Raw genomic sequence first — 21952 nt, forward strand, 5'->3', positions numbered from 1 at the left:
AAAGTTCTGCGGGCGATTTCATTCTGAAAGTGGCAAGCAGCAACGATAGTCGATATTTCTGTTATTAGATTGATGAAAAAATATTAATATAGATATATCAGAAATCTACCTGGAGCGTTTACATTCCCCACCTCCGCTAGACCGTATCTCTTTTACAATACTCTACAAAAATACTTTGGAAATCTCTATTCCTTAAATATTTAACCTCATAAAGCCAACTAAACAACATAAAATTAAAAACCTGAAGCAGTGACCCAAAGATTTCTGTAGGGTTCGAATTCTTTGACTAATCTGTTGAGGTCCGTGTATGGCACTACCGGTTGACCAAACAGCTTCTGTCGCTGGTTCAATATACGACCCCAGTCCTGAGAGTCCTTCATTGCCTTCCAAGCCTTCTTTATATCGTTTGCAATCTCATGAACCTGAAAAATATTATGAGTTATCTCCTTGTGACATCTGTTGCTTGTTTACTTGGAAGCAGATCCATTTCATAACAATCGGCTGCCATGCCATTTACAGACCGCGCGAGCTCCGGGAATTCGGAGATTGAGAGAGCGCGCTCGATTAACTAGGGTGCGTTTCGATTACAGAGTTACAAGTTGGGAAAAGTTTCTAAAAAGTTGGAATAGCTCTCAGAAATTTTCAAAAAATATCATAGCAAATTAAGATAACTTTAATAGAAAGTTAAGGAAACTTACTTTTTAAAAACAAAAAATTTCGTACAAAAATATACAAAGCTTCCAACATTTTTCAATGTGAAAACTTAGCAATTTTGTAAACTTTCCGACTGCACATCAGCAGTTTTGATTTACGATCACACGAGGACATGTATGTATCGTTCTAATACGAACTTCAGCATTTCCACCCGCTAGTCCCAAAACCCAGCGAAGAAACGGTTAAAAACTAATTTTATTAGAACGAACTAAAACGCTAAACGTACCCTGGAAAAGTCAGACTGCAAAGTAAGCTGCATGCACTGGGCGTTAAACATGTCTATCTTATCTGACAGCGTCTGCTCGTCCAACTGGTGGAGCTTCCAGAACTTCTCCTGTTCCTCTTCCAAAAAGTCCGTCGTTGTTACCACCTAAATCATCAAACGTAGAAACGTAGAATCGTACAATAATATTTCTGTAGAATAACATGTTGTATGTGGTCTAAACTACAGAGATAGTTGAACATTTATATCGTTTCATGTGTCACTCTCAAACTTACAAAGGTACTTGCTAGAAAGTGAGACCCACAGACCCACAATGACAGACAATCAAATCGTGATCCCAAGCCCGCTAGACGAAGCCCGCTAGGTGAAGATGACACTTTCTTACGTAGATTTTTGGAAAGAAAAATCGTTTCGTTGCAGTAGTGAGCATTAACAGCAGCTTTAATGACATTATGCAAGTTACCTGTTTTGTGATGTTTAGAGGCCAACCGATAGCTTCCCATAATGCTTTGAAATCTTCATTTTCCAATGGCATAAAAAACGCGTCTAACACTTCGTAATCCTGCAACGGAAATAACGAATCAGGACTTATACTTGTACACCTCCGGTTCTACAAATTTTCTGGTTTGAATCCTTTGCCGATCCCTCCCTCCACCCCATCTATCCCTCGCACTAGAAGCCGCACACATCACATCACACACATCAATAGAAGCCGCTTGGACGCCAATTAATGAGTGAAATTCTTTCTTGCATATGAAGAAAGCCATTGATAATCTAAATGTGTATAAAAAGCTACGGATATATAATATTTCACCTTTACATATTTATTACATTTGCATATCATACCGTGTGAACTTTCTTCATAATATCCTCCTGAGTCTTCAGAGCGAATGGTATGCCCTCCATCCACTCTCTAATTTCGAACACATGTTCAATGGTATTGGGTTTTTCACCTAGCTTCCTCATAATGTTCTTATAGGCTTGTATCACGTCTTCGACGACATTCCTTACCTCTTCTGCCCACATGGCCAATAAGCCTTTCATTATATCTGACCTCTTGTTTACTAATATTTGCTGCGTAAAAATAAAATTAAAATTCCTCAGTCATTTTTGGCAGAACTATATATAATTGACTGATTAAAATTCGAGAAAAACGAGTAAAACAAAACCAGGCCTAGTTACAGCATACTTAGAGGATTTAACAACTGGAGACGCCTTGTCCATAATTTTCTGTACAAAACAGTCGGCCGACTTTTGCGGGGGAGGGGCACGTCAAATGTGTGGCTATTTGTACGTAACTTACAAATAATCATGTCAGATAAACGTCAGTCCATCCATACAATACATATAAATGACCATTGGCCGAGGATTTTCGACATAGAGGTAAGCTCTTAAAGGCGACTCCAGTTGTTTAGTCTTCTAAGACAGCATAGGTACCTACATATTTTAACCAGTGGAAAAGATCTATTGCAATAAGTATGAGCAGTGCGTGAGTTTTAAACAAATTCGTGTTTCGAAATTTACTACTAAAATAGGCATGTCCGACATCCACCGCTGGTATATGTAATTAAACAACAATTATAAAAACCTTCAATGTATCAACATTTATAGCGAAAGGTCCTATGTTGATGTATTGCGGTAACCGCCAGATCAATTCTTGTTTTGCGTCGTAATGGGCTTGAACCTCTTCGCGTATTTCTGAAGCAGAATGCTTCTCCTGCCGGTAATTTCTAGAACACGTAAAGTTTACACAACTATAAACTACATGATTAAACTCAACTGACCCTAAAATATATTGGAAAGCGTTTATCTTCAAATTCAAATACAACAATGGTGATATAGAGTATTTTCTACAAGGTTTGCATTTGCACAGATAACAGTTGAACAACGTTGAATGTTCAACAACGTCGTTAGCAGTTTTGATTGATTTACGGTTAGTTTCACTAGACTTAAATCGACAGACTGACCAATCGACCGATTGAATCGATCGATCGAGAATTTGAGTGTCGAAGCCTTACCAACAGTCATGGAGATCAGTTCTCAAGACTCCATGTGTGATATCATTTTATAAACAGTATTTGTTTAAAAAATGACTAGTTGTTAGGGTTCCGTAGTTAACTAGGGTAGGAACCATTATCGTTTCGCCATGTCCGTCTGTCTGTCTGTCTGTCCGTCTACAGCTTTCCTCCGTGATCTATAGAAAATATTTTTCATGGCCATAACTAACATTGAAATATCCCTTACGATGGTATAAGTATTAACCACTCGTACTTAGTGCGACTTTAGGCGCCCTTGACGGACTTAGGGGCGGAAAATACTTACTCGACATATTCTTCGATATCCAACGTAAACAACTCTTTGTAGCATTCATATTGGCGCAAGTAAGCGTTCAGTGGTATAATAGACTTGCGATAAGCCTTAAGCAAGCGTTCCCTATAATCAACGACATTGGGCTCCAATAAACCTAGAAGGAAGGTAATCAAAATAAAAAGTGTCCTCCCAATATTAAGAGGAAAGGGGACGACCGTTTCTCCATACAAACGTAGTCTCCAGTTCCCTCTCTGGATATCGACATTATGGGAAATATTTTTACATAATTTGATGTGTATTAACCATAGCTGTTCCTTCGTTTCAGTTTTTCAGACTTTTTGATTTTTATAAGAATGGAGCGAAAATTCCATACAATATTTTAGATTCTTTTAACATTTATAACTGTAAAAAAATCGAAAAAAATCACGCGCTAAGGTTGATATGATATACATAAAATTGTGTCAAAATATTTTCAATAACGGCAATACCCAGAGAGGAAAATAAAGACTTAGTTTGTATAAAGATGCAATTTCAAGCGGTCGTCCCCTCTCGTATTTACGTTGTTATGTGAAAGGAGGTAAGCTGGTTAACCCTCCGTATGTCTAAGCAATTATCAGTGTGCATGAATTTAAATATATTGCTTAATACAATAGGTTTAAATTCGTACGCACTGATCAGTGCTTAGGTAGACATACGAAGGGTTAAGGAAGACCTTACCAATGGAGGTAAGGAACAGCTCCTTATCGAAGACCAGTCCAGTCATAATCATGGGATGCACTTGCGGTATGAAGTGACAGCGATACAGCATCTCACGGAATAAGCGTTGGATTACAATCTGGGAATCAAAGTTCAGAATGTAGTTCAACCCTCTAATTTGTACCAAATAATCCCTATTTTAATAACAGTTTGTTGAGCCAGTAACAGTAGATAGTGAAATGGTAAGAAAGTAAAGAATGGTCATTACTAACCTCAAATTGAGGGGGAGGCGTAGTATAATACGGTCCATCGGCATTCAACATCAGATAGAAGTAGAACAGCGTGACGGTTGGCGACCGGAACGGCGTGTTGATCAGGTCCGTGGGGTCCCACTCCCAGTCCTCGTCGCAGATGTATGTGCAGAGACAGGGCGTCTCGCACATGTACACGTACATCGCCATGGATTGCTCGATGCTGTACCGGAGCGCGTACTGTGAGGACATGCAACAACGACACGTCTATGAGCCTAAGTTATAAATCAACATCTACTATCTAGGAATTTCCAAACGAAAACCCGCGTGCGTGCCTACGAATTCGGCCCGCGAAAAATGGCAAACGTCAAGGAATTTAATTACCTTGTCACAGGGACAGTAGTATGAGGCTAGCGACATATTTAAATATTGATTGTTGATGTGACAAGGTACGAAAAGGTATTGAAATTAAAATCTTTATTTGTAAAATCCGGCCCGCAAAGAGAGTGCGGATAAGTGCGCTGTGGATTTCGGGTGAAAAAGTTTGGAGACCTCTGATCTAGATTATCGGAATTATTGTGTATCTTAGGCCAAATTTAATGAAAAATTCTGGGCAGTGGTCCCGAACAATTTCTATATTTTTTACCCCTGTGACCTATTAGGATACTGAATTTACCTCAAATTTAATCAACTTCCCTTTTTTTTTATGTGACCATGTCGCTAAGACGCATAGTTTCTCAAGGGCAACGGCCAGGGACTTTGGATATGTGCACCTCCTAACTAGTCCAAAAAAAGTTATGATATCAAAATTTGTGTTCCAAACATTTCCCTCTGTAACTTGTTTGAGCATTCGTTGCCTGGCCTAAAATATGTGTTCCAATTGAAAATCATTTAAATTTCATCAAACTGAATAAGTACTACAGGTAAGACCGTGAGCTTTAGGAGGCTATATTTGCAAAGTATTAAAAAAATAATTCAACCTCCTCACCTGCATGCGAAACCTGACAAGTTGCATGAACCTGTTAAGTTTGCTGACTCCATAAAACTCCCATTTCTTCTCGTAAATATTGAACCAGCTGTAATTTTGAGGACTTTAAAAGTGGGAATAGGGGTATAAATTAGGAAAGGACTTATTTATTTTTATTTTTTAATACCACGTCGGTGGCAAACAAGCATACGGCCCGCCTGATGGTAAGCAGTCACCGTAGCCTATAAACGCCTGCAACTCCAGAGGTGTTGCCGCGTTGCCGACCCTTTATTTGTAGAAAAGTGAAATAAGAACTGTTGAAACACCCTTTTGTGATCTTTACTTGTATATCTTTTAATAGCCAGCGATGGCAACATGGTTCCATTTTTATCACTTGTCACTATGCCCGTCACTTTCGCGGTTACATACTTGTTAGAACGTAACAGGCATGGTGACAAATTATAAAGAGCCGACCATCTTAGCCCTACTGCCCTTACTTATTTTCTCATGACTAAAATGTATGGGAAAAGCGGTGGTGGCCGAGTGGATATGACATCCGACTTTCAATTCGGAGGTCGCGGGTTCAAATCCTGGCTCGTACGAATGAGTTTTTCGGAACTTATGTACGAAATATCATCTGATATTTACCACTAGCTTTTCGGTGAAGGAAAAGATCGTGAGGAAACCTGCGTACATCTGCGAAGAAATTCAAAGGTGTATGTGAAGTTCCCAAACCGCATTGGGCTAGCGTGTGGACTATAACTCGAGCCCTCTCGCGCATGAGAAGAGGCCTGTGCCCAGCAGTGGGACGTATATAGGCTAATTTATTATTATTATTTTATTATAAAATGTATGGGATATTTTTTTTTTCAAAGGCACATATACATAATCAATTTTAAAGTTACTCGTCAAACTGCTTATGCGGTTTGTTGGTGAGACAGCAATATAGTGTTAGTATGTACTTTTAATATCTGCATACTTGCTATATTGACCCGACGGCCATTTGTCCGGTACAAGGTACTAAAGGTAGGTAAAAATATTACTAACTTTTCTTAAATTCTCATGGCTGATTTTCATGTATGTTTTAGAAAATATTGTAAAAAAAATATTATCAATATTGCCAGACCAATTACGCTGGCAGTAACTATTACCAGACGCTTTAAAGTCTAAGGCCTGGCTACTTACAAAATAAAATAATAAATAAATAAATATTATAGGACATTATTACATAAATTGACTAAATCCCACAGTAAGCTCAATATGGCTTGTGTTGAGGGTACTTAGACAACGATATATATAATATATAAATATTTATATATACATAGAAAACACCCATGACTCAGGAACAAATATCCATGCTCATCACACGAATAAATGCCCTTACCAGGATTTGAACCCGGAACCATCAGCTTCGTAGGCAGGGTCACTACCCACTAGGCCAAACCGGTCGTCAGAAAATGGTTTGTAATAGTTCCCTGAGTAAAGTTATAATATCTTTTTGACAGCTTTAAAGCGTCTGGTAACAGTTACCGCCGGCGGAAATGGTCTGGCAATGTTGATTATCAATTTTAACAATATTTTCTAAAACATACATAGAAATCAGCCATGGGAATATTAAGAAAAGTTAGTAATATTTTTACCTACCTTTAGCACCTTGTACCGGACAAATGGCCGTCGGATCAATATAGCAAGTATGCACCATGCATCAACAAATGAAAGGAAATGTTACCCTTTTCCGACATCTCTGAATGACATACGTATAGCATGCGCCGTGTTGTTCAACCAAGTTATGTTTAGATATTTCAGCATCTACGAATAAGTAATAACATTTTATATTAAGGACCCCCGCTCTAAATCGTTTGAGAAAGCTTAGCACGAATGCACCACGGCCGTATCTCGCGCGCGAGATAGACTGCCCGACTTTTTCTGTCTTATTGGAGAGGAACGGGTAGTTTATCAATTTAACAATTACACATTGTGTTAAAGGCCACCCTACACTACCGTCTTTTGAGCGCCGGCGTCTAATCAGCGCTATGTAAAATGGCGTTGCCGCGCCGCGCAGTTGCGCCAAAGTTGCGTCGAGCAGCAGCCATAGAGTTGACAAAACGCCGACGATTGGGAGATGCTAGTGTATGGTGGCCCTAAGGTGGCAGTGGTGGCAGCCAACGCACACATTAAGGCAGCTGAATTATTTGTTAGTAACACACACACACACACACACGTGCGCACGCACACGCACACGCACACGCACGCGCACGCGCACGCACGCACGCACGCACACACACGCACGCACGCACGCACACACACACACGCACGCACGCACACACACACACACACACACACACACACACACATACACACACAAAACAATATTACTTTACCATGGATGTACAATGTTGTTGCGCCGCATCAAACTCAGCTAAACCAACGTTTCTCCCATAGTTACTTGTGAAAAACAGCATTGATTCCACCTGAAATAGCTCAAAAAGGTCAATTTCATAACAATTTCATCTTAGTAAACTTGTAGGTAAAGTCAATGTGGTGGAGACCGTCTACAGGCCCTTTCGGCGCTTTTGACTCTTGCGTTTGTACAAATACCTACTCCACTTACAGAAGGTCGGGAGGTCGAAGAAGGAGTGAAGCACGTACTTACGTACAAATACGAAAGTTCTTGCCCATTGACGGTCCCTACCATTCATACATTTCTTCATTCATTCATTCATTCACCATTCATTCATTCAGTCATTAATTTCTTCACCACATTGACCTTACAAGGAAAGGTACTCAACTGTCCGGTTCCGATTTGATTTATATTTATATATGTTATAAAGTAGTCTAAAATAACAGACACGTATTTTTTTAGCTGCCCAAACTCAACCTATTGGAAGAAATTGTCCTCCAAAGTACTAAAAAATTACTAAATCTTCTAACTCCTATAGAAAGTTAATGGCTGGTTTGAGTATATGTTTGAGAGCAGGAAAAAATAATGAGCACGTGTTTTGTTAAAATTTAGTATTTTTTTAATACTTTGGAGGACAATGTCTCCCAATAGGTTGAATATAAATCAAATCAGAACCGGACAGTTGGGTACCTTTCCTTGTTAGTCAAATTGATCCGCGCACGCTCCTACTCCCGTAACGCAGGGCTTACATTTTGAACACCTCGTCCGCTTAGCAATTTTTGCCGCTAACCGTCTACTTACTTTTTACGGAGCACGGTTACCTTCAAGCATTCGTCGATGACTAAATGTATGCAGGAGACACCCTCCGTCAGAACAAAGAGTGAGTACCACTGGTTATATTTCATTCTGCCCTTGAAATCTTCCATCACACATGGATATCGTCCTGAAATTGTGATTGAGATGCACAAAGTCAGCACCAGGCACTCCTAAGAAAGCGATGTGTTCAAAATGAGTCACAACTTATTGTCAAGAAAATAAGAGTGTGATTGTTTTGAACACCGGGTCCACTTTGCTGCTTCTGCCGCTGAGTGTACTTTGCAAGCATAAAGGGGCCCCATTGATTAACAGTCAGCCGGCCGGCATCGGTCTGTCAGAACAAAAAGTAGACAGTTCCGAACAACTGACAGGCCGATACCGTCCGGCGGGCTGTTAATCAGTGGGCCCCTTTAGAGGAAGTTCCTTCGTGTCGTGACAGCAAACTAGCCTTTAGTATTAGAGTATTTTAGTGATTTATACTATAGTTACGATACACATAGAAACAAATGAAAAGGCGCTGGTGGCCTAGCGGTAAGAGCGTGCGACTTTCAATCCGGAGGTCGCGGGTTCAAAGTGTTCAAACCCTAGTTCGTACCAATGAGTTTTTCGGAACTTATGTGCGAAATATCATTTGATATTTACCAGCCGCTTTTCGGTGAAGAAAACCGGACAAAGGAAACCGGGCTAATCCCAACAAGGCCTGGTTTACCCAGATGGGTTGGAAGGTCAGATGGCAGCCGCTTTCGTAAAAACTAGTACCTGGCGTAGGCATTCGTTGCAAAGCGGATCCCAGGCTCCCATGAGGCGTGGCAAAAATGCCGGGACAGCGCGAGGAAAATGAGATGATACGATACAAATGTGCACGTCGCTTAAAGTTTCTAAGTAAATAGAGCGTATAGGGAGCGTGCATGAACTGTAGCAGGCAGCACAGGAGCCGTAGGATTTATGGCGCGAGGCGTAAATGTGATGTTTTTTGTTCCGATGTAGCCCACAAGATGGCAGAACCTACTATGCACAAGAAAACACGTGACTTGTACATGTGCATGTTTATGGTTCCGATTCAGGCCACAAGATGGCAGACCCTCCAACTCGCACGGTCCCTATTAACAAGGCAAAGGAGGCAAACAAAAAACAGAAAACGGACGTAGGGCTAAACGGTTGTTCATCTTGAATGCTTACATGCAGATAGGGTGCACCATGCTCTAATAAATAGCAAAGTTCACGCAAATTACTATACAATTTACAACAAAATATATGAAGTCGAACTTGTCAAGCGTTGTGATAAAATCCGTACTATAATACGTAAATATTACGTCGATAAATGTCAAAACCAAGAACGAAATAACTAGTTACCATAATCAGGAACAGGAGCTACGTAATCTTTTGTTGGCACTTTTATGAAACTGTACAAGTCCTTGTACTTTGTTATCGTGTTGATGATTTTCATTTTTCCCTCCATCTTTTTGTATATAAGATACGCCTGAAATAACAAAAAACACAAAATAATTTCCTAACATACAGTCGCCATCAGATTAATCAAGGCAGACAAGAGGCTTACAAATATAACACACAATGTTGACATTAGAGCGGTATTCAACTGTTCGTATTATTAAGAAATTAGACATTTCGATGGTCTGATGGCAAACCGACTATAAAATTCAAAGATACTTAGATTTTGGATACAGGTGCTTATGTTAGCCCGTCTGTAGCGGTCGTAGGGGGTGGTGAGCAGAGCAGTCGCGACAGGGAGGTTCTCGCATCAACCCGGTTTCATACTCACAAGGGCCTCGCAGAGAAGATTTTTACAAGGGTAGCCCGGGGTCTCACGAAGATGAAGGCCGCTAATGTCTCTAGTAATTTTCCTACATAAGTAGGGGCCAATCATTGCTTACTTAGTACCCTAAGTATATCAACTACCTAGTCAGTTATTCATATGCGAATTTTACCTCATCTTTGAGCGCTTCCAAGTGTACCTCATCACACTCACGGGCTTGTTTATGGATCCTCACTAATTTGAGGATCTTCGGCATGAAACCCAGAGGCATAGCCGGCAGCCCGTCCAACACCAGACAGTCCAAATATAAATAGAACCTGAAGTAAATTTTCAGTTAAACATTTGTAGAGGGTAGGAGGGCAGCATAGGAATCCCCTGTTTATAAAAGCGAAGTGTACATTTCTAATTTGTTTCTGTGATTTAGGCTACTTGTCGCACACGATTAAGTTCCGTTTTAATTTATAATAGTAAGATCTTTTTTTTAATACTACGTCGGTGGCAAACAAGCATACGGCCCGCCTGATGGTAAGCAGTCTCCGTAGCCTATGTACGCCTGCAAGCTGAGTTACATGAGCGAAGCCGACCCTAACCGAAACCCCCCGTTGAGCTCTGGTAACCTTACTCACCGACAGGAACACAACACTACGAGTAGGGTCTAGTGTTATTTGGCTGCGGTTTTCTGTAAGGTGAAGGTACTCCCCCATTTGGGCTCTGAGGGCCTACCGCGAACCAGATTCGACGTGTTGCCTCTCTGTCGCACTTGTAACTTCGCATGTAAATGTGACAGGGAGGCAACACGTCGAATGTGGTTCGCGGTAGGCCCTCTGGATCTGGAATGACATCCGCTGCGCTGTGTCCTACCACACGAAGCGAGATGACATTCATAATGCCCATATCTCTCTTTTGGACGTAGTTTAAGGACGTACCCGGGTCCGAAATTATTCCAAGCAAAGTTCCTTTTGCCGTATTTGGGTTTAATTCGGTACTAACAGCATTACTCTTAACAAACCAGTTATGGGCCTATTTCTTTGTGTAAATCATTACATCGTACGATTATCACCCGATTAACTGTCTGTCATTTTGACATTTGTGTAGGTTAGAAAGAGACAAAATTTGGCAGAGGTTTGCTAAGTTTTATGAATACGGTGGCAAAGGTGTAGTGCAGATTTCGTAAAATAAAAATGTGTTACGTTATTTTTGATCAAACTTTTATTGACTTACTGTTTCTGTTAAAAATAACAATGTTATTCGTGATCACGGGTATGCACGGCCGTTCGCTCAGTGCTCAGCGAGCTGTGTTCGAAGGACCTGTATTCACCGCACCTTAATTATTGCCATATAGAACAAAATAACGAACCTTAAATTGTTTTCGACCTCATTCCGCAGGTCCACAGCAAACTTCACCCTCATTGCAAACGTCTCTGGATCGTCAGCCTTAAACATCAGTCGGATTCGAGGAATACTGAAAAACAACCCTCAACTAACTTTGACAATATCAGTAGGGCTACCACGAGCTTGACACTGACATATTCGCTAACGTCTGTGTAACTTACTTTCTATACATGACGCTCGCACTAATATGCCAATACAAGATGCATAGAAGATTTTTATGTAATTGCACGCGTTATCAAGGTGGTCACATAATATCTACGTAATTCTGAAATAACACTGTACATTTTGCCAACAACTATTAGATCTACTTATATTTTTTTCATTTTTCATGCTGTGAAAATGGCTCTTTGTTTATCTATGAAGCGGATTGAAAGTGATACGTTTCTACTCTAGAGCGTTTTACATGGCAAGTTTTTTTTACGATAAGAAATTAAAACTCTGGTCTCAATGGGATTGTTGTATAGTTTCCATTCTGATATTTAAATCCTTTTACTTAAAATCTTAATTGAAAGTACCTACTTTAAAAAAATGCTAAATTTATAACTAATTTGTCATGTTTTGTACAATACACATGTATTTTGCTTTCCACTTGTTCGAAATGTAAATTAGAGTGTTTAACTCGTGCAAAAGTCACCCATTCTGACTTGAACTATTGGCGCATACCTCGAACAAATGCCTCGACAATAATGGGTGCGTTTCATTTAGGAACTAAGTATTACAGCCGGTCATGCATGCTAGTTAAGCAATAGTATCCGCAAACCAAACTGACGGTCGTAAAACTTTCATTCTCACTTGCCTGATTGTAGCAGGAGTGAAAGAGATAGTGATTTAACTCCGGTCCTCAGTTTGGTTTACGGCTACTATATTCGGATAGTGCAAACATTTACTCGTATCGTCGTTTACTTCCGTCCAACGCCATAACATGCCATGTCATCGTTTTTTCGTTGTAACTGTAAGCTGCAACGTTAGTCCACTGTAAAAAAGACAGTGTATCAGACGCAAATTGACTACATTGTGAATTATATTGCAGTCTGAATAAGTATAATAACATTAATACCCTGCAGAAGTAAGCACAGTACTTATAACATAAATATAAAAAAAAAACTAACGTTGATCTCCTCCATAGGTTAAGTAAAATAATAATTATAATATATTATACTTATGTGTATTTAAAAATAATGTTCATAAATGGGTACTACTATATTTAATAACTTTAGTCCTAGCTAGCTATAAGAATACTTGCAATACCCTTTTCAGGGTGCCATGTGTTTCTATAATTTAAATGTAATAACTATGTACCATGGCTCGCAATAAACGATTTCTGATTTCTGATTTCTTACTATCTATTGCACGAATGAAGTTGCGGGTTGAATTAGTAGTATTTAGTAGTTCATAAAAGTTTTCTTAAATTGAGATTTTGTTTTCATAAAACGGAAACTAGTGCGAAAATTAGCATATTACGTTACTGTGTCGAACATTTAAAGGGCCATATGTACTTGGTGAGTTTCAAATTTGATATTTTTATTTTAAGGTCGTTTTTCCTAATATTTTCAAATGTAGGTACTTGTGAAACGCTCTTAACCCTTCCAAGCTACCTATCCCTTGCCAACGCGCACAAAGCCGTATTGCTGTCTCGCTTACGGCATGTTCTATGAGACGCCATCTTGGCGAATCAGTTCCTGAATCGATGCAGATCTAAACGCATCTCTTAGCCGAAATAAATAAAAATGTAATGTGAAATTAGCAAAACTGTTGAACCAGAGTGAAAGTGATACACGTGTGTACTGTAGCTGAGGATCGGGGAAAGTTTTACGAAGTGCTGGCCAGCTCAAGTACCGTACAGCAAGATCATCAGGTATGTGCGCAGGCATTTCCTAAATCCCTTAAATCTAGGCGTCAAGCAAGTACTTTTTTTTCTATTTAATATACAGTCCACTTAATAAAATCCCTCGTGGTGTCTTGAGGGCTCCCATACATATTTTCCCGCGCATATTCATTTCCGCACAAATATAGGTTTAAAGGCACTACCACATTTTTTGGTCCATTCGAACCGGATAGTTAACTATTTGTCATAAATATCCCGCTAACTATATGGTCATTGTGCTAACGTAACTGAAATATTCTGTCAATCACCTTACTATATCTCCCGCATCGGCAGTTATTTCGTTTTATTTCCGCCCCGCGTTGCTAAGTACAATCGATCGTAGGTTATTTCCTAATTTATTTTAATTTTATGACAAACATACTTATACACGTGTTCCACTTTTCCTTTGTTCACATTCCATAATTGTTAGCCATCTTGGAAATAGGCAAAATAATTATTTCAATTCATTCGTGATAGTTCGGATTTGTTCGGCTAATTTTATTTATTCCGCTCGTTTCATTCCTATACTCGTACGATTGCACGGCAAGTTAACGCCACACCGCTCGCTCAAGTATTTCGGGTAGAAACATATTACGTTTACCGTGTAACGGCGTTGACTCGCGGCTAATATTCGTTAGGTATACCTATTTAAAAGGGAACTCATTTATTTAAACCGCATATATTCTATAAAATTCGCATAAATTACGTCTAGTAGAATTGCTAAGCTAAATAGTACACTACACCTTCATACTAAAATAACTCGTAGGTTTATTATTTATTTACGACGTTTTCATTTAGTTTTATTGCAAAACTTATTAGTACCTAATAAAAATGCCAAAACAATCAAAACATAGAAAAGGCAGCGAGGACGTTATTAGCGATGATTACAATACATATAAAAATCAGCTAGCCCTCTATACAGTTCGGCGCGACGTTATATACAAGCGCGTAGAAAACATCTTGGAACTTGCTCATAAGGCGGAAACTGATCCTACTCAATATAGGGCATTCCACACGAGTGCATTAAATTTAGATAAGATGCGTGAAGACTACCAAGCCGTTTTAGAGTCCTATAATTTATTGCAATTGCAATTGCACCCTGACACTGAAATAGATTACGAGTCATGGACGGCCTTTGAGGAAATGTTTTGTTATATTAAGCAAGTTCTGATAGATAATGAATCCAAGGTTCCCTCTGAACCGGTAAATTCTCAGAAACCAAAATGCCGCCTGCCTAAATTGGAGTTAGTTTCTTTTGACGGAGATGTCAAAAACTGGCCTTTGTTTTACCAACAGTTTAAAAGTATCATTCACGAAAACGCGTCGCTGACTGACAGCGAAAAGGTGTACTATTTGGTTGGCAAATTAACCGGCAATGCAGCAAATGTTTGCTCCGGCTTGCCCACAACCGCGGAGAATTATCCAATTATTTGGAACGCATTAATACAAAAATACGATGATCCACGCTCGTTAGCGTCAGCGTATCTTAATCAGCTGCTAACGTTTAAACAATTAACCGCAACCAACGCCGCTGGCTTGGATTCATTCATAAATAAATTTAACTCGTCTGTCGAAGCCCTTAAGCAGTTGAACCTGGATGACTTAACCGACTTCATGTTATTACATCTAGCGCTGCAAAAGTTAGATTCCGATACGATTAAATTGTTCGAAATTACATACCGCAAAGAGAAAATTCCCTCTTATCAAAATTTAATTGAGTTTGTCAAAGAACAAAACAAAGTTTTATCTCGTTCGCCAAATGCGATAATCAATAAATCGGTTGAGAATTCTGCTAAGCAACGCCTGCTGCAAAAAACTAAATCGTTTGTAAACACAGATGCGGCCAACGGCACAAGCGCTAGCGATAAATGTTCACTGTGTAAAAATAAAAAACATGAGCATTTATATTCATGTCAATCTTTTAATAAAATGACACCGCACGACAGGTTCAATTTTATAAAATCAAATTCTTATTGTAACAACTGTTTAAGTGTGAAACATAAGACAAATGCTTGCACTTCCAAGCGCCATTGTTCTCATTGTTCGTCGAGACATCATACTATGTTACATTTCGATACGAAAGAGAAATCTCACTGCAACGTTAGTGCAGTTGTATCCGCGCCCGCATCTAATAATTGTTTTCCCGCAACAACAAATAATGTTGTTACTCCCGCACCCGCTACCGCTTATGACTCGACCCCAGCCTCCTCAGGTGTACGGGCCGATAATCCCGCTCAAGCTAATATAGACCCTGCAATTGCTGCAGTTAAGGTCGAAAATAGCTTGCCGCCTCCTCATGAGGTAAATTCCGCATCTATCCGCACTATGGCATGTAAGAACGATACTGGTCCATGCCTGACTACCGCTTTTCTAGCAACCGCTAAAATTAAGGTTACTGATTCCTTAAACCGCACGCATATCCTTCGCGCATTAATTGATCCGGGATCCATGTCGGATTACATTACTGTCGCCTGTTGCAAGCGCCTTTCGCTTGCTATGAATAAACCGCAACATATTACGGAAGCCTCTGGTTTGGGAGAAATAGTTCTCAAGACAAAGGGCAATACCGCGCTCACTTTTTCATCTTTAATAGATGATTCTTATCAATATTCGATTCGTCCGTTGATAGTAGATCGTATAACTTCACAGTTACCCGACTCGCGCGTAAATAAAGAGGTTGTAGATTTCGTTCGCGACTTAACGCTCGCAGATGATAGTTTTTCGCAACCTGGACCTATAGATATACTCTTGGGGGTTAATATTTTCAACAAAAATTGCGACATTAAAACCTGCTCGGTAAGAGAGGCTCAATATAAAGTCAAAATATGGTTAAGCACTCTAAATTATGTTGAAACAGAAAAAATATTAACATACTAATAGACACACACACACACACACACACACACACACACACACACACACACACACACACACACACACACACACACACACATAACATATTACACGTACTCTTCCTCAAATACGTACTCATAATTCCTCCAAATTCCTTGCCTTGGTTCTTTGTAATTGATTAGCACTAATTTTTTATTTTATTTTTTATTGTTAAAAATAAAAGACAAAAATAGTCGTATAATTTTGTAGTTAACTGTAATGTAGCATGCAATTTGTTATTTTTAGCTGATAGTGAATTCTTTAGCGCCTATAATCAATAAAAACTGGCAAACTAGGAAAAGTGCCATCCTGCGAGACAGGCATAGCCTAGTGCAGGTGTCACGGGCAATTTCTATAACCTGAAACAACATTTAGCAGTGTTTAACTGGAATAAGTTTACTTAACCTTGTTTTAATTATAAGTTTCACTGTATTAATAAACTATTTTTGATTTTTTTTTGTTTTTTTTTTTTTGAATATTTATTGCAAAATATTGCTGTCTAAGAAAATTGAGAGTTCGGATCCTACTATACCTACCGCTTTAGAAACGACCTTAGGGTATATAATAATGGGTGACGCCGCTATAGTTAACCCGCCTACCGCTTCCCGCACGCTTTGCGCGTTTACTAGCGATCCGCTTCATAGGCTCGTTGAGAACTTTTGGGCAGTAGAAGAAATACCTTCTCGTATCTTTTTAAGCCCAGAAGATCAAAAATGTGAAAATATTTAAACTTCAACCACGGTCCGTAATACTGACGGCAGTTATACAGTGGACCTTCCGTTTAAAGACGATCCTCAGACATTGGGCGATTCGTTTAATACCGCAAAAAGGCGTTTTTTACTGTTGGAAAAGAAATTCGCTAAAAATCCTGAGCTTAAGTCTGGATACGACGAAGTTATTCGCGATTATCTTGATAAAGGTATTCTCACCCTCGCGTCAACAGATGACGAATCTACTCCTGGATTTTATCTACCGCACCACCCTGTATTACGTAATGACAAAATAAGTACGAAAGTGAGACCGGTCCTGGACGGAAGTTCAAGGACGGATACGGGTTTATCTTTAAATGACATTTCATATTCTGGATGTAATCTACAGGCTAACATTTTTCACATTTTGTTGAATGTGCGCATTTATAAAACCGCATTTTTCGCTGATGTAAAACAAATGTACTTATGCATTTATGTAAACCCTTCGCACCGCAAATACCAACGTATTTTATATCGGTTTTCTGATACCGACCCGCTCGAAGTGCTAACGTTCACGCGTGTGACGTTCGGACTTCGACCTTCAGCCTTTTTGGCAATTCGGACTTTACGTCAGTTAGCGGCCGATGAGCGGCACAAATGGCCGAAGGCAGCCTCTGTGCTCGAAAGAGATGTCTATATGGACGACCTCGCTTCTTCTGCTTCTTCACCCGAGGAAGCTGTTAAGATAGCTGACGAGTTGATCGCCCTTTTCAAAGCAGGTGGATTTGATTTACTTAAATGGTCTTCCAATTCACGCGAATTGCTCGAACACATTCCTGAATCACACCGACAATCTAAATCTATTTCCTTCGATGACGGAAGTACTTTTAAGGTTTTAGGTTTGAAATGGTTACCTGCACGAGACAGCTTTGTTTTTGACATTTCGAGTCCTCCGTCCGTTTGTACCAAGCGCGCCATTCTTTCGGCTACCGCACGCCTGTACGATGTCCTAGGACTCGTCGGCCCAGTTATTTTGTATGCTAAATTAATCATCAAGCAGCTTTGGCTTCTTTCTATCGATTGGGATGAAGAGCCTCCCTCGCATATTGTTAAGCAGTGGCAACAATATTTAGCCGAGCTACCGCAAATATCTCGCCTTAGTTTTCCTCGACATACAAGCATTGAGATGCGGTCTGAAGTTTCGTTAGTTGGGTTTTCCGATGCGAGCGAGTCCGCATATGGGTGTGTAATATATTCCGACGTCGTGAATGGCAACGAGCCGCCTGTGGTCACGTTGCTTTGTTCAAAATCAAGAGTCGCTTCCGCTAAGCCCAAAGTCACTCTTGCTCGTTTGGAACTTTGCGGGATATTACTTCTTTCCAGACTTCTTAAAGAAGTTCACGACACTATGTCTACTAGGCATAAAATAAATAATATTTATGCATTTTCAGACTCGAAGGTCGCCTTATGCTGGTCGGTCGCCTCTCCACATAGATTTGACACTTACATCGCTAATCGCATTTCGCAAATCCAAACTAATATTTCACCTGACAACTTATACCACGTTGCAGGTTCGCAAAACCCTAGTGAATGTGTGTCACGTGGTCTTACTCCTTCTCATTTTTTAACCACGTCCCCGCTGGAATTTTTACCTGCGGCTGATTTGTCTGATGAACGCCCTAATTTGCTGTCTCGGTTTTCATTAATGGACTCGCTAGTGCAGTCTTATTGGAAACGATTCAAAATGGAGTATTTACATAATTTGCAGCAACGTGAAAAGTGGAATACTCCTTCAAATCCAATTAAAATTGGTACCGTAGTGATATTAGGCGTTGATAACGCCCCGCCTTTACAATGGCCATTAGGAATTATAACCAACGTCTATCCTAATACTCAAGACGGAGTCATACGCGTGGCGGAAGTAAAAACGAAGACTGGAACGTATAAACGGCCAACCATACGGTTATGTCCGTTACCGACTCAATAGGAGTCTAATTTTAGTTAAGGATCTTAGGTTTAGTTCGCGTCTGATATAGACCAATTAATTATAATACTTAAGCTAGCTTAGCTTATACTTACGCTTTACTTATCTTACTTAGATTATTGGCACAATTGTTGTGCATTACCATTATTTTTTAAACCTTTCTTTTTTTTTTGGGTTGAGGTGTTAGGTTAATTTTTGTTTTGTATTCCTATTACGAACTTAGCAAGTAACTTGGCACAATGACCATATGCCGCGATGATATTTTTCATAGTTTGAGCACTTTGGCTCTTTCCTTTCTTTTCTTTGAAGGGTTCCTTCAAGGCCGGGGGGATGGTGAGTTTCAAATTTGATATTTTTATTTTAAGGTCGTTTTTCCTAATATTTTCAAATGTAGGTACTTGTGAAACGCTCTTAACCCTTCCAAGCTACCTATCCCTTGCCAACGCGCACAAAGCCGTATTGCTGTCTCGCTTACGGCATGTTCTATGAGACGCCATCTTGGCGAATCAGTTCCTGAATCGATGCAGATCTAAACGCATCTCTTAGCCGAAATAAATAAAAATGTAATGTGAAATTAGCAAAACTGTTGAACCAGAGTGAAAGTGATACACGTGTGTACTGTAGCTGAGGATCGGGGAAAGTTTTACGAAGTGCTGGCCAGCTCAAGTACCGTACAGCAAGATCATCAGGTATGTGCGCAGGCATTTCCTAAATCCCTTAAATCTAGGCGTCAAGCAAGTACTTTTTTTTCTATTTAATATACAGTCCACTTAATAAAATCCCTCGTGGTGTCTTGAGGGCTCCCATACATATTTTCCCGCGCATATTCATTTCCGCACAAATATAGGTTTAAAGGCACTACCAGTACTGTAAAACGTTGTACGATACATGTGCGAATAGGTAATTCACAACTCGTGTCGATTTAAAACACTCCCTTCGGTCGTGTTTTAATTTCGCACTTGTATCGTAATGTACTATTATCTAATTTCGTATGAAATTTCAAGAAATTTCCGATAACGCTGCCAATTTTTTTGGAATCTGTCCAGAAGTTGCACAGTTGTATTTCAAATAGGAAGGTACTAACATCATACACATTGTTGAGCACGTGGATAAGATCCCCTCCAGACTTCGCCTTCCCCTCCATTTTGGGTATGAACGCGAGTCCCGGACACGGATAATGCTCGCCCTCTATTTTTCCCATAGCAAGCCACTCCTCTGGAATCCTAGAACATGTCATCCGAGGCATTAATTTGTCATTGATTGCCTTATTTATTTATTTAATTTTTATTGCACAAAAGAAAACCTTATAGTACAAAAGGCGGACTTAATGCCATGAGGCATTCTCTACCAGTCAACCTTTAGGCAAAGCAAAGAGATTATGCCTTATGAGGTGCCGAAGCACTTGGTTTGGTTAAAGGTGGCTGGAAGCAACCAGCAGCGCCCCGTTGTATAAGATATAAATGTGCTCACGATGTAGCGATGTACGCAACAGCAGCGTATGTCAACCGTGGACTAGTCCTAGTAGTCCAGCCAAAGTAGCCATTTGCGTGTCAGAGAGAATAAATTTAAGATCAGATTCACGAAGATACCGTGCATTGTCAACCTCATTCTCGGGTCACGGGTTAGAATCGAAAATGTTCAAGCTCCGTTGGTGGTTCATGTTAACAAAGCTTTAGAAGAAAATGACTAATGCAATGTGTATCTGGCTCGGGATCTGCTAAAGTCGGTTTTTAGTATAAAGATCCGATCTCAGCGATCTGCTAGACTAGATAGCAGTCGATACCCAACTGGTCGTTATATACTAACGGATTGTCAGTTAATCAACAGTGAAGATGAGGGGACATGCAGTATAGATCGTTTGGCTGATATTATGATGGCTTCTGGTATCTTACCGGCAGTCAAAATCGGTGTTGTCGAATATTTCCAGGAGTAGCTTCGGGAATGGACTGTGGAGACCGTAGTGTTGCTGCTCAGTGATCGGATACTCTGTGGGTGGCAGCAGCCAATAAGGCTGTATACCTAGCTCGCGTAGCATTTTCTGCAAAACAGTATATATTATTTATTTATTTATTTAACTATGTACAAATGGCGTGCCTTAGTACAACAGAGATACGCATTAGACCATTTCAACCCTTATCGACACTGGTGAAGAAAATGTTGGCAAGCTATATCAGAAATTACTCATTGTAAGAAAATTTTAAGGTTTTCCCCTAGCTAGACTGTTCGTAAATTCGTATTAGTACAAATCTTCCACTATACTTTCACCATCATTTATTTACATAGAAACACCTGTAACAAATATATTTTTACGCTTTTAAGTGGTTGACTTTTGCAATAAACTACTTAACTACACCGCCAATCCCCTTCACATGCGCGTAACCAAAACGCTGCTTATTTTCTTTTTCGTAGTCGGCGGATTGGTGAATCAAGTAGCGGATTTATTAGTATAACTATTTTTAACTAATATTATAACCGGAACTCTATTTTCAACTTCTTCCACTTGTAATAATAGTTGTCGATTAGGTACGAAAATAAGCTGCGTTTTGGTTACGCGCATGTCAAGGAGATTGGCATTATTAGTCTATGCTTTTCCCTATTCTGAATGTAAATAACTACTTCAATGCCATCCCCAGATTGGAAATAGGTACACTGGAAAACCGCCTGTTTTTATTTAAACTGCATCAAAAACAGATTTACCTTCATATTAGCAGCCAAGAATTTTCTTCGCAATCGTTCGATTTTGACCAATCGTGGCATATCTTTCGGCAGGACGATATTCAGGAACTGCAACTTCGGGACAAATGTCTCGAACGGAAATTGCTACAATAAAGATAAATCATTATAATAACAAGACTTCCGTGAGACACAAAACCAGAATCATATTGAATTATACAAAAAAATATTGAAACGCGTCACTCACGTTCTGTAAGTCGAATGTTGTTCGACATCAATCAAAATTTCGACAAGAAAGTTTCCAGA

The 21952-nt window shown here is 39.7% G+C and overlaps 1 protein-coding gene across 1 annotated transcript in view; it reads right to left on the minus strand.

Annotated features, from left to right (window-relative positions):
* LOC133524883 (dynein axonemal heavy chain 1-like) overlaps positions 1-21952 on the minus strand; it is a 67575-nt gene that overhangs the window by 42301 nt on the left and 3322 nt on the right. The window contains exons 3-21 of the mRNA XM_061861027.1: positions 21671-21793; positions 20866-21011; positions 20058-20196; positions 12432-12517; positions 11510-11614; positions 10325-10469; positions 9732-9858; positions 8384-8505; positions 7543-7632; positions 6891-6970; positions 5183-5270; positions 4216-4434; positions 3965-4082; positions 3260-3401; positions 2526-2667; positions 1784-2011; positions 1401-1499; positions 941-1084; positions 242-422 (exon numbers count right to left, since the gene is read on the minus strand). Of these exons, the coding sequence (XP_061717011.1) occupies positions 242-422; positions 941-1084; positions 1401-1499; positions 1784-2011; positions 2526-2667; positions 3260-3401; positions 3965-4082; positions 4216-4434; positions 5183-5270; positions 6891-6970; positions 7543-7632; positions 8384-8505; positions 9732-9858; positions 10325-10469; positions 11510-11614; positions 12432-12517; positions 20058-20196; positions 20866-21011; positions 21671-21793 (2524 nt within the window). The remainder of the gene's footprint in view (positions 1-241; positions 423-940; positions 1085-1400; positions 1500-1783; positions 2012-2525; positions 2668-3259; positions 3402-3964; positions 4083-4215; positions 4435-5182; positions 5271-6890; positions 6971-7542; positions 7633-8383; positions 8506-9731; positions 9859-10324; positions 10470-11509; positions 11615-12431; positions 12518-20057; positions 20197-20865; positions 21012-21670; positions 21794-21952) is intronic.

This window comes from Cydia pomonella, chromosome 14, assembly GCF_033807575.1.
Source record: "Cydia pomonella isolate Wapato2018A chromosome 14, ilCydPomo1, whole genome shotgun sequence".
Lineage (NCBI taxonomy): Eukaryota > Metazoa > Arthropoda > Insecta > Lepidoptera > Tortricidae > Cydia > Cydia pomonella.